The sequence below is a fragment of the Colias croceus genome, chromosome 20 (assembly GCF_905220415.1).
Source record: "Colias croceus chromosome 20, ilColCroc2.1".
Taxonomy (NCBI): domain Eukaryota; kingdom Metazoa; phylum Arthropoda; class Insecta; order Lepidoptera; family Pieridae; genus Colias; species Colias croceus.
The window spans coordinates 9,211,357-9,224,420 of NC_059556.1; the positions used below are offsets into that span (position 1 = coordinate 9,211,357).

At 31.5% G+C, this 13,064-nt stretch overlaps 2 protein-coding genes and 1 long non-coding RNA gene across 3 annotated transcripts; 2 read left to right on the forward strand and 1 right to left on the reverse strand.

The window, feature by feature from the left end:
• Nucleotides 1-621: 621 nt before the first annotated feature.
• LOC123700846 lies at nt 622-5,356 on the forward strand. The gene is made up of 9 exons (XM_045648190.1): nt 622-740; nt 1,132-1,268; nt 1,619-1,741; nt 2,095-2,214; nt 2,554-2,717; nt 3,046-3,164; nt 3,974-4,079; nt 4,560-4,690; nt 5,154-5,356. Exons 2-9 carry the CDS (start codon nt 1,165-1,167, stop codon nt 5,295-5,297), a joined length of 1,011 nt encoding a protein of 336 aa, XP_045504146.1. The 5' UTR covers nt 622-740; nt 1,132-1,164; the 3' UTR covers nt 5,298-5,356.
• Nucleotides 5,357-5,507: 151 nt separating this feature from the next.
• On the reverse strand, nt 5,508-6,790 carry LOC123700869. The gene is made up of 3 exons (XR_006752655.1): nt 6,678-6,790; nt 6,158-6,274; nt 5,508-5,653 (listed from the first exon to the last, which is right to left on the reverse strand). It is a non-coding gene; the product is annotated as an uncharacterized LOC123700869 (long non-coding RNA).
• A 1,305-nt stretch (nt 6,791-8,095) lies between these two features.
• Nucleotides 8,096-11,079, forward strand: LOC123700912 (protein jagunal). Its single transcript, XM_045648285.1, has 4 exons — nt 8,096-8,354; nt 8,797-8,938; nt 9,691-9,909; nt 10,538-11,079. Exons 1-4 carry the CDS (start codon nt 8,266-8,268, stop codon nt 10,667-10,669), a joined length of 582 nt encoding a protein of 193 aa, XP_045504241.1. The 5' UTR covers nt 8,096-8,265; the 3' UTR covers nt 10,670-11,079.
• The last annotated feature ends 1,985 nt before the right edge of the window (nt 11,080-13,064 follow it).

Below are 13,064 nucleotides of genomic sequence, written 5' to 3' on the forward strand. Positions count from 1 at the left end.
GGATGGTTCTTATGTAGAGAAAACGTTAATATGTACCACGGGCGAAGCCGGGGCGGACCGCTAGTATGTATATAGAAATGAAACCCGTTTCACGTTGTTACGGCATCACGTGTGAACGGCTGAACCGATTTCGATAATTCTTTTGTTTGAATGTTTGTGGAAGTCCAAGGATGGTTCTTATGTAGAGAAAACGTAAATATGTACCACGAGCGAAGCCGGGGCGGCTGTGTTATTACTTATTTATTTATAACCGCTAGTCTTAGCCGCTAGTTATAAATAAATAAATAATAACACAGTTGTTTTAATTTTTAAAGATTAGTTAAAATTCTGCCACGAGTCAGGTTCCGATTTTTCCTATTTTTTTCTGTTACCTATTTAAAGATTATTCACATGAAAGTAGATATTGATTGTATGCTATAGAACTAAATAACAGTACAAACTAACGTATTCAAATAGGAAATATTTAAAACAATCATGGAAATATTATACTATTTTTCAGTGAAAACAATCAAGAATTTTTGTTGCAATTATTAATTTGACATGCCATCATAAATACTTTTTGCTTGGCTTTTTTAAATACTTTTTGTTAGTTGTCATTTTGACGATTATGCAGTTATCAATAGCATCCAAGCAACAAAAAATGTAGTCATTATTATTTTGTAAAATTCGCAAATAAAATGGACTTATCCATAACAAAAACAAAATCCTACTGAACTCAATATCTACTTCAACTTTCGTAAGTACGTAATAACTTAGACACGTTAAGTTTATATGGGAAAGACAGGAAAATAGGTATCAACGTCTACCTTTTATTTATCTAGCTTGGAAGTTTCATAGAAAATATAATAAAAGCTTTATCATGCTTGTTTGCGGGATTTGCCATTGCTTTTAAGTTTTCATTTAACAATAATTGGTGCTTGCTGAATATGTGATACCTATGTTAATAATTATTATTGTTAAACTCCCTGATACTTACAAATTGTCTGATACTCTCGTTGCGTAGCTCTATACTTTGCCCAGAGTAATTCGTCGCTCGTTGCGTAGCTCTATACTTTACCCAAAGAACAGTATTCAGAACCTTGCGCAGGTAAAAATTTTCAATCTTTAACATCTAAAACTAAAACAAAACAGGGCAATCCAACGGGTAACCACCAGAGCAAAGCAATGGAGGGCGGGCGGCAGTCGCGCCTGCTCGGCCGACTGCTCGGCAAGCTGCGCGGCGAACATCGGACATCATTGGATAAAAACTTTTCTTTTAGTTCTTCGTGGTATGATATTTTGATTTTGATTGACTATTTGCATATTTTTTACGTATTATAATTCATTAATGAATTTATAAACGTTAGGTTATTTATTTTATTTAGTTGACTATAAAGTATGGAGCCCTTTAAAAATTATAATCTGATTAAAAAATATTAAAGTCGATTAACATTTTTAATGAGTTTAAGTCTTAGATCATTAAAGTACATGACTAATTTATTAATGCAATGTGGTATATTTTTATTTAAGTAGGTAACCTACTATGATATATAAAAAAATAGGTCATTGGTAACCTACTAAGAAATAATTCATAATTTATTAATTTTGATTTTTTTCCATAAAATGGTTTCAAATGCAGCATGAGCGAGAGTGTAGGCTGCGGCAGCGGCACGGAAGACGATGTAGAACCGACCTGCACTAAAGCCACTGTGTCCAATTCGACGATCGACTACACGCAGTTTGCCGCTAATGTTGATTTACGGTATAACTTTATAAAGTAATTTTTTAAAGACGTTTTACTTACTACCACAGAGCAAGTAATATAGTACTTACTACTCAAAAAAAAGATCCAATAAACTTATACTTAATATAAGAAGTTTTCTATAAAACGTTTGACTTATTTTTATTGAATACTTACATTACATTTACTTAACTATAGAAATGCAGAATGCCTTAAATATTATGAATATTAATTGTTCCCGCTTCCTACTTTTGTCCGATTTACGTGGGATTTTTTGAAAAATTGTTACTTAATTAAAAAAAAACATTTTTGATGTGGTCAAATTCGATTTATTTATAAGAAAATTCGGATCAATAATTTAATCATTTGTTTAGATATGGAGGACAATATTTGACACCTGATCAATTACCTGAGTTCTGCAACCAGTTGCATCACCTCGTTGAAGTCATCAGGAACATACAGTCATATGCTAAGGTCACGGGCGAATATCCAAGGTAAGAGAAAACTTATTATTTAAGAAAATTCATAGATATATATACATATTTTCCAAGAACATCATTTGATTTTGCCCATTTCATATTTATTAGATAAGTACCTATTATATACCTAAAATGTATAATTTTGTTAGTGAGTTTTTTTAAGATCCTATGCCTATTGTTATAAAAGTTTAGATATTTTTTATAAAATTCAGTAAATATAGCCAGATTACTAAATAGTTACCAGGTAATTGTGTTTCTTAGTTTTCGTTCCTGTTACAAAGATGGCTAAAAATAATTTATATAACGTTTATGTTTCTCGTTTTCGTTTGTATATTTTTTTTGTTTTCATTACAGCGAATTAGAACGTCGTCTAGAACGCGAAGCTCGCGAAGTAGCGGCGCTCGCGAGCGAAGCGAGAAACGCGCGGGACGCGGCCGAGCGCGCTACGGTACAACGCGAGGCGTTGAGGTGCGAACGCGGACAGCTTGTCACGCAACTCGCTAGGATGAGGGATGTTGGTGAGATTTTTAGCCGTAGTTATTTGGTAATGTTTGTTGTTGGTGATGAGATATAAATTTATTTGTTTTTGTACATTTTTCGTAAATTGAAATTACACACGAAAAACGACAACAACGGTATATAGGTAAGACCATAATATTTATAAGTCATGATAATAACCAAAAAACCAGAACTATACAGGATGCTCCTATTTTAATTGTTCATTCTGTTTATAATTTTTTTACCACAGCACGTGATGGCACAGTTAAAATAAATCAGAGTTAACGTCTGAATTATACAATATTCACAATATAATATGATTTCTTAAAATATTTTTTATCAAAACAGAAGTCCGTGAGCTGGAGAGCACGGTGCGTGTGTCGGACAGAAAGCTGTACAAGAGTTACGAAGCTGTGAAAGACACGACCGACCCAAGTGCATTTGAACCTATTTTAGAAGAAATTAGGGTAAGTCTTAACTATATTAATCTATCTATACATATAATAAATCTGTAGAAGGGTCAATTCTGTACATTGAAAATATTGAAAAAATAAATAGCAGGGGGTGTTACTGGATCGATACCAAACCCAAATATGTGATTAAAAAATTTTTTGTCTGTCTGTCTGTCTGTCTGTCTGTCTGTCTGTCTGTCTGTATGTGAAGACATCACGTGAAAACTACCGGTTCGATTTCGATGAAACTTGGTATAATTATACCTTATTATCCTGGGCGTAAAATAGGATACTTTTTATCCTGAAAAAATTCGTAGAAAAAAAATAATCTTAATTTTTCAGTTTTATCCATAGACGTTGTTCTGTACAACCGCGAACACACGTTGCGTATTATTATAGGCCTAGCCGTATTTGGATCCAATAAATATTTATAAGATGTAATTGTCAGAGTTACTCAAAATGGATAAATATAATATAATATAAATAAACCATCCACGCGAAGACCGACATCCGCGCGGACGGAGTCGCGGGCGGAAGCTAGTTAATAATAATTATGTATCAATATTTTCTTGGCAAAAAAAATATATACCGACCGAATTGATAACCTCCTCCTTTTTTTGAAGTCGGTTAAAGATAAGAGACATGTTCTGTAAAATATAATAACAATAAGCTAAGAACCAGGAAAAAGGGACATCAGAAGGAGATCATATTATGTTTTTAAAGTTTAAAATATCAGATTAAATAAATACCTACATTTTTAATGTTTCAATAAACAATAGAATAAATTGTGTGGGGTGTTTAAAAAATCAGTTTTATTTTTGTAGAACAAGCAAAACGCCCTTGAAGGTCTACAGCGGCTGATAGAAAATCGACGTAACTCGTTGTCGAAGAAGCCGTCACACGCTTTGCCACTGCCAGCCAGTAATGATGGTATTATATTGTATTTGATTTACTTTTTTATTGATAAAACTGAATATAAGTACCTTAAATATATATCTAGACTTGGTAGTAAGCATTATAAGATTTTTTAACCGAGCTTTTTTTTTTGGAACGAAGTTCCTTATCGCGCGTTGTGAAAGGGGGCTAGACGGAAAAAATTCTTACAAAAAGTTGACACGACACTTTTTGCTAGAGTTGTATGCCGACGTGCGCGTGGTTCTCTGTCTGTCTCTCTCTAACTTAACACTTCGTTCCATCTGGATGTCCTTTGACATCGCTCAAGTTTTTTTTGTTGATTGATTTGGCTTAATCCTGTTATTTTTGAAAAGGATCTTAAAAAGCTTACGGTGGCTGTTTACTTCTACATTATCCGTAAACATCTATTTGAGGGTCACTTACCTAACTATTTATTGACCATGTTTATTTGTGTTTATAATTTATCCATTGTTTTTTTTGTGTTTATAATTCCAGGCGGACCAATAACTTCAACACGTAAGCGTCACGAGAGTCGGCGTTCGAACAAGAGAAGAAGGAAAGACATAATACGAGAACCACGCTCCGTCCCGCTCTCGGGGGAACCGAGCTCGCATGAACCACATCAGGTATAAAATTATTAAAATGTTAAGATACCTTCTAGCAAAATTATTAATTACCTAATTAAGAACTTTGCTGGAAATTACCTTATTTCCTTGATAAATATTGAACCTTTTTGCTATAGCCTATAAATAACCTTTTGATTCGTGTATAAAGTTGATTGGGTGTATTGATCTATGTTCATAGGCAACGTGGTTAAAATAGGTTGTCCTTAATATTATTATTACTCTGAATATTCCGATAGATGGCACTTATGACGAACGAATCGAACGAAAACGAACGAAACAGATGGAACGAATAAAAAAATAGCTCACGAGGACTCGAACCCGCGTCTTCCACCTTGTCGGGACGAAACCCACGGCGTTATCGATTTTTTTCTACTCATTATAAATGTCTTATTTATAAAGAATTTAATGCTATAAAACTAAATATAAAATATCATTGATAAAAATTTCTCATTTCCCCCGCCAGGTGACGCTATACATCCGCGGAGTGGGTGTCAACTCCCAAGCGTCGCGCATGCGCGCGGGCAGCGCGGCCGCTGTCACTCTTGGCGCGCTTGACGTGCCCGCCAGAGGCAGCGTACAGGATATCATGTATTTTACGGCTCCCTGATATTATTTGAGACTAAAATTGTAGTTTTAAATACTGTTTGAAATAAACTGTGATAAATTTTTTCGACTTTTATTTTTACTTGCAACTTATACAACCAAATAAATATTATGTTATGTTGTTGGTAATTTTGATTTGGTACGGTTAAACGGTAGGAGTAGGCAAATAAGTGACTTTAAAAATTATATTTGTTGCGTAAATAAAACAACAAAGGCCCTTAAATGCAATTATTTATTAAAATAATAGTTAACATGCTTTCATTTAGTAGGTAATTTGGTTATCCATTATATTATGTGGTTTTTCGGAGAAAGTCAATCGTGTTGAGAAGACGGATGATGTGCTGGTTCTTCTGGTTTCGGCTGTATTAGATAAAATTATAATTTAAAAAAAGAATCTGCACGTAAATCGGTTCAGAAACCTCGGAGTAATCGGTGTACATACATAAAAAAATATACCAGCCGAATTGATAACCTCATCCTTTTTTTGAAGTCGGTTAAAAATCAAATTTTATGAACAAGTAAAAGAAAAATAGAAACTGAGGATGTAGGGGAGTTTCAAAACGTCTAGGTACATCTTTAATTTTTAAATTGTTTTGTGTTAAATTTCTAACAAATAAAAAGTACCTATTATCCGATCAGCAGTTCTTGAGTAAGTTAGCTTTATGTAATCAAGAGCAGAATTAGAATTTCTTTAGCTTAGTTTGACTTATTTGTTATTATATTCGCTACAACACAACCAAGCTTCATCAAAATTCCTATTTTTGCGTCGACTCAAACATACATTCAAACTTGGCAATTTGTAACATAACCACAAGCAACAAAAAAAGTTAGCAATTTATAATGCACAGATAATTAAAACATTACCGTGGTGGTAGTGGTAGTGGGAGGGTCAGCCGTGGTGGTCGTGGGTACGTGCGGCGTGGTCGGCGGCTTCGTGTGGTGCTCGTGCGATGGCGAGTGGTGATGGGAGGAAGAGCATAGCTAGATAACGATAAAAAAAGCAAATAATATTATAGGTAGGTACCTACTAACTAACTAGTAGTTAACTATACGAAATTGTTTTTTTCGCTATTTTGAGAAAGCCGTTAAAATGCTTAGTTTTATAAAATAAAAATGTAATAGGTGATTTAATTAAAAAGGCTAATTTAAGATATTTCCAATTTATTGATTAGTATTCTAGAATTATATTAAAGTTTTATTAACTGTTGTACTAGATAACATGGGTACCTAATTTTGATACTGTTCGTCACCACGACAAGCGGCTAGTTTGCGACAATATCCTTTTTTTTGCAAAGAACCAAAAAATACCTTAAAAATAATAAAATACTATTGTATCTATTTTTATTTATTTATTTATCATATTTATTATTAAATAAAAATTTACCTGAATAGCTAATACCGCGAAAATAGTGAAGAGCACAAAGGTTTTCATGGTGACCAACTTGTGTAAAAATAAAAGTATGATTGGGCGCCAATCCAAATGGGTGCATTATTTATAACCCCATTGCGGAAATAGCCGTAACAAAAAGAAAATAAAAACAATTTTCCAAACATAATCAGGCTTAAACAATGTATCGATAAACGTTATCGATTTTTTGCTTTGCTTCAGTACTAATGAACAATGCCATTAGCGAGGTTTAGGAATATTTTCACGAAAATTATCATAAATTATTTCAATGCCACATTTTATGATAAATTATAATTATTACGCATTAATTTATAAGTTTAATTATAGAATAATTCCATACAATATCATTAGAAATAATACCCTACTGCTTTCAGGTATTTTATCATGAATATACTTGAAGTAAAGAAGTTTCAGAAATATTTGGTCTTTTAAATTTTCAGTGATTCGTTACTGTCGAGTCTAGTCGCATCACTAATTAATAATGAGGATGTAATTGGATATTAATCGAAAAATAAACACGGTTTTTGTCATCTTTTTTAGTCTTGTCGTTAATTTTCTGCTATAATTTGTTTTAATTAGGTACAACCTAAATAGCTAGATCTAAAAATAAAAATAATTACTAAGTAACTACCTGATTTTTAAAGTTTAAATATATAGATAGTTTATTATTATTTATTTCCTTACTACTGAGTCACTAAGTGGTCACTACTATAGTATCTATTATATTGTGAATAATGCGTGTGTTCCAAATAAATTTATTTGTAAGATGGTCTCAAGCAGTAAAAAATTTATAATCCCGGAAAGTATAATTTATTATGGTTTATGCGGGATCTGAGTAGGTAGTAGGGGTTGATTATTATGATCCCGGGCCATAGGTACGTAGTACATAATTATAATTTCACATCATCATATTTTTTTCCAAGAAGTACATTAACTATGTACTTCTAACATATTCTATGAATTTATTTATGTAGTATCTAACTCATAGTAACTGTTGTGGAATTATTATGATGAATGCTCAAAATAAAATAAATATATTTTAGTATCTCTTTATTTTAAAAACTATCAAAACTACAAGTTTCGTAAATGTGTACAAATTACATAAAATTCAAATAAAATTGCTCTCGATGGACATTGACTTGACCGGAAGCTAAGTAGCTATTTCCATAAAGCCAGATCATACTGTTTTACATTTTAACAATATTAGAAAAAAAACATTGTAACTGTTATAGCTTAAATAAACAAACACGAAGGCTAACAGTATTTTAATAGAATATAATTATCGACTTAGTTTATTTTTTGATAATAATAAAGTAAATTATTTCAATCTATGTGTTATATGAATAACTGTGTACAAGTATCCGAACGCGCCAACCTTGAGACGTTGGCATTTTTGGCATGTCAATTTGCCAGCTCGCTTCGATTTAGTTTGGCAGATGTGAAAATGGATTGATTGTAATTTTAAATAAAAAAACGAAGATAACTGAATGAATGCACTGAGTGATATTGTCGATACTCGTAAAGTGGTTGTATAGTAAACAAAGGCACGAGTTTATTTATAAAAATGGCTTCAAGGGGTGGTGTTATGGTAACTGGTACAAATGGTGCAGATTTTCAGCACAGGGAAAAAATAGCGGCTCAGTATCAAATAAGGTTAGTATTGTGATTATTTTTATGTATGTGATCAGCTACCGTCTGTGGTTAGTTAGCCTGTGACACACGACATGATATCGTCGAGTTCCGTCAAATTATTTTTAGACGAAAGCAGTAGGTTGTACTATTTCGCGCCTTATATTTGAATGTTACGTTTATTTATTTTATTGATGAGCAAAGCTTATATAAATTGAACAGAAACGTAATACACTTTAAATTATTCAGTGCTAAAATGGTGCTAAACAACATAATTTTACTTCAAAACATTACTTTGAATACTTTGAAATATTTTAATTTTAACTACATATAGCTATGTAAAAAATCTTAAATGACTTGAAACAGTCATAAATCCTTGTGCTTAATTTTTAATTACAAACTAGTTAACAAAAAAAATACAACATAATAAACTATTAAATAACAATAATTATATCTATAATTTCAGTGCATTAAACAAGTCGAGGCTGAAGTACTGTGTATTCTTCCACCATGTATTGTTCCTGGTGATGCTGGCCAAGCTCTCCGCTGACATATTGGATAAACTGGACATTTTTATACTGGAGATAGAAGAGTTGCAAATTCCACAGGTGATTTTATAGTTGAATAACCATTAACTTGTGTGTGGTGCTACTGATTTCTACAAATAAATGATCAATTTACAAATAAAATATTAAATACAGAAGAATCCTATCTTTTTTTTATGACTATCTGTATTAAGTTAGCAATTCTCATTTACATGTAATAGTTGTCCTTTTATAAAAATTTCTTACCCCTTATTGCATTTTTATAATAGTTATTGTATTAATTTTTTATATCCCATTTTGTAAGGTCTCACATTGTTTGTAACAATGAATGTATTCTATGGTTCAAAATTTATCATATACCGAACCAAAATAAACCAATAATACCTGCAACCAGTCAAAAGACTAGGCAGATGATGTCAAATTTATATTTACACATACCACATAATAAAACACTTTCACTAATATCTTGATTTATTATTATACCTACATTACCTACATACTAACTTGATTTGACTTACCGGTTGGCTTGGTTGGCAGTGGCCCTGCCTTCCAAGCCAAAGGTTGTGGGTTCAATTCCCACCCAGGGCAAATATTTGTGTGATGAACATAGATGTTTGCTCTGTGTCTGGGTGTTAATCATCTATATAAGTATATATTTGATATTATATATGTATGTTTATCAGCCATCTGGTTTCCATAACACAAGCGAAAGCTTAGTATGGGATCAGATCGTGCCGTGTGTGATAATTGTCCTGAAATATTTATTTATTTATACTTTACTCCTTATTTAACTATATTATATGAATGAATTCCAGCCGCTCTGGTGGGAGTACATCTGGTGCCTATCCCTGCCACTCTCGTTCCTCGGCCTGTCAGCAATCAAACGCAACAACATACTGCACCTGCGTAGATACATGTACGGTATATCGGGGCTCGGCCTGCTGCCGCTGTTGTACTGTGTGCTGCATTACTGCGGAGACGTGTGGGTGTATCTCGCTGATGATGATGATGATGAGGAGATTCAATTGTGGCAGGTAATGGTGTATTTGTATAGTATGTGTTCATAGTACGTACTGACATTGAAATTGTCGTTTTATAATGTAAAATTGTATAATGCATTATATTTTCAAACTTAAATGTTCGTTAATTAAAACTTTAATTTTAAAGGCACATTTTACATAGATACATATTAACCGTCTTGTTACTCACTTAGTTCCAATCATAAATAACATTTCCTTTTTAAAATATTTTTCAATATTTTGAAAAGTATCCCCCATACAAACTTTCATCAAATGCGTTTCAGTTAGCCGCAGCAGTCTGCAGGCTAGCCTCTTAAGCAAACAAAACAATATATAATAAAATATATAAAACAATTAACTTACTAAAGAACTACCATTGCCGTTTGCCTATTATAGGCCATCCACACGTCTGCCGAACAATGTGACAAACAACGAACAAATAGGGACAGCACTATATGAAGAAAAGAGATGTACTTATTTCCTTCTCGCTTCTCTGTATAGCGCCGTCCCTATGTGTTCGCAGACGTGTGGTTGGCCTATTACATATTGCATATTATATTACATGAACGAACGGCAAGTATTCTTATAACTATAGTTACATATTGGTTTGTTAATATAATATTTATATTTTTTTCAATTCCAGGGTTATCCCTACGGTCTTCTCTGGTACGCCTTCGTGTTCTTAGCGTGTCAAGTTCATTTCTTCCAACTATACTTTTCCTACAACCTGCTGAAGGCCTGGCGCTCCAGAGGCACTTATAAGAAAGGAAATTAATATATTCAACGTTATCCTAAGAATTTTGTGTACGCAAAACAATTTTTGGAAGATTTTTCTGTTTGAAATGGGTTAAATGTTTAAAAGAAATGTTTAATATCTGTTATTGTTATAATGAGATTTTTATTTTTTGTTGAAAAACCAGGATAAAGGAACCAATTTAAATATAGATTTTTTGGTATAAAAATAATCTCTAATAACGCCTTAAAATTGTGAAAATATAAAATGCTGTAACATGGTCTCTATATTTAATCTCTTTTTAATCATTGTTTAATGAGTGTTTAATTATATTCATTTTTTATTGCTCTCTACTACTAGCAAGAGGAGGGTTGTTTAAAGGTAATACTCGGTTGACAAGTACATATGAATTTTCATAAAAATTACATAAAATTTAAACTTAATTAAAATCTGTCATTATATTTTATGTAAAAGTTCATTTAGGACTTGGCTCTTTCTAAATTTCAATATTATAATATGTATTAGAGATGTAATTTTTATTATATTTATTTTAGTGAAACTTCTTTAGGCGCGTTGAGAGTAAAATTTCAAGGTCTCGTCATAGCAATACCGTCACGTCATGGAGTAATGCGACGATTATGTTATCTTTGAATCTTGCCAAAGAAGTTTCACTTCTGACACGTGTGCTCGGCACACACGCTGTTTATTTTGAGAAAATGATTGATAAAAAAAGGTTCTATATAGAGATCAATCAATAATTCTTAGGATGAAAAAATTAATAGAGGAAAAGAGATCGACAATTTTATATATCGTCGTCTCTTTCACACCAACGGTGATGGTTTGATGTGTGATTTCCCGGCGAGTGCTATTTGTTAATTTTACACGATTGTTAATAAAAAGTTAAATTATTTGTTTGTTTTTCTTTGTGCATTTTTGCACTGCCATCGAATTTTTATATAATATTTAAAGATTTTTTTCAATAATTTAATTAAACACGAAAATACCTAAATATTTCAGTTACAATAGAAATTTATAATGTGTAAATACAAGTACAATATTATATATAAAGATGGAATTTTGCTTCTTTGTACAGGCACTAATGGAAATTAACTTTACTAAGTCGTAAAAAAATTTTCTTCGGATTGATAGCGAGGACTTTCGTTTGTATTTATAATTGCACAATCAGAAAAATAATATTATATTCAATATTATATAGAAAAATAATTATACTTCTTCAATTTCTTCCATTTATTAACAGGGACAGTTTAAAATAAAAATGTTTGAATTGCCAGTATAAAAAAGAACTGGGCCTATAATATGTATTAGTGTAGAATATTACAATAGATATTTTTGCCTTATTCTTATACTAAAATTTGTAAATAATATAGAAAATAGTTTGGTGTCTATAGAGGAAATGTATAAGATTTTTGTAATAAGAGCATAAATGACATTTTATCTCGACTCGTTATTTGTATAAATAAATTGTTTTATATAATAAAAAGACTTTTCTTTCCATAATATTTAGAAACTAGACAAGCTTTCAACTTTGTTTGTTCCAAAAGTAGAGTAGTAAAGTCCAAAGTACTAGGTTTAGGTGTTAAGTTAGTGTTAGAAAAATCGTTTCAGGTGTTTTCAAATTTCAGCACAATTGAATTTTTGAATATTTCATTTAGCGGCAGTTATTATGTGTATATTTAATGTACATTATTATTACGTAATACATAAATAATTTACCTATTTATATATCGATAATGCTACCAACTTTATCGAGTTTGGGCTCGTTTGATTCGTGTTGAAAAATACACTATTTTTATTCTTATCAAACATTTTATTTTTAATGCAAGACGCGTGTTATAAAAAGCCCCAAAGAAAGTGCCGGTATCATGTAATTCATTATTTTTTATTTATATTTTATCAATGTCATTAGTATCAGTTCATTACAAGCTGATCCTCAATAATTGAATTCGGATACTTCATGACGTCTTTCAGATAATTTAATTGATACCTGTAGATTAATTATTGCAAAATATTTGAGCAGTAAGCAGATTAATAAATCAGTGAATACATTATTTTTTGTGTGTTAAATTAAATAATAATAAACTTATTATATATGTTATGTATTGTTATATCTCAAACGACCGTTACAGGCCCTTTAGAATAGCCTGTAGGTACTAATACAACATCACAATAACTTCTATGTTTTTTTTTAATAAATCAATTACATACAATAGGTAACTTATAAACTTAGAGTATATATTACAGTAGCTTATAATTATATGAAATTTTTTTCTATCCTGGCAGTTCACTTCCAGTTAAAATTTATCAAAAAAAAGCAAAACACATTTTATTACTCTGTGGTTCAACAAATAACGTTCCATTGTTCCGTTTTTTATAAGGAAATCTGAATTCAGGGAAAGTGTTGCAATAAAACAAAAAG

Bases quoted from the DNA above. Each gene is read 5' to 3' on its own strand.
- LOC123700846 (XM_045648190.1), top strand. From the start codon at position 1,165: ATGGAGGGCGGGCGGCAGTCGCGCCTGCTCGGCCGACTGCTCGGCAAG. The intron at 1,269-1,618 runs GTATGATATTTT...TTTCAAATGCAG, and splicing joins TTTTCTTTTAGTTCTTCGTG to CATGAGCGAGAGTGTAGGCT. The intron at 2,215-2,553 runs GTAAGAGAAAAC...TTTTCATTACAG, and splicing joins GTCACGGGCGAATATCCAAG to CGAATTAGAACGTCGTCTAG.
- LOC123700912 (XM_045648285.1), top strand. From the start codon at position 8,266: ATGGCTTCAAGGGGTGGTGTTATGGTAACTGGTACAAATGGTGCAGAT. The intron at 8,939-9,690 runs GTGATTTTATAG...AATGAATTCCAG, and splicing joins AAGAGTTGCAAATTCCACAG to CCGCTCTGGTGGGAGTACAT. The intron at 9,910-10,537 runs GTAATGGTGTAT...TTTCAATTCCAG, and splicing joins AGGAGATTCAATTGTGGCAG to GGTTATCCCTACGGTCTTCT.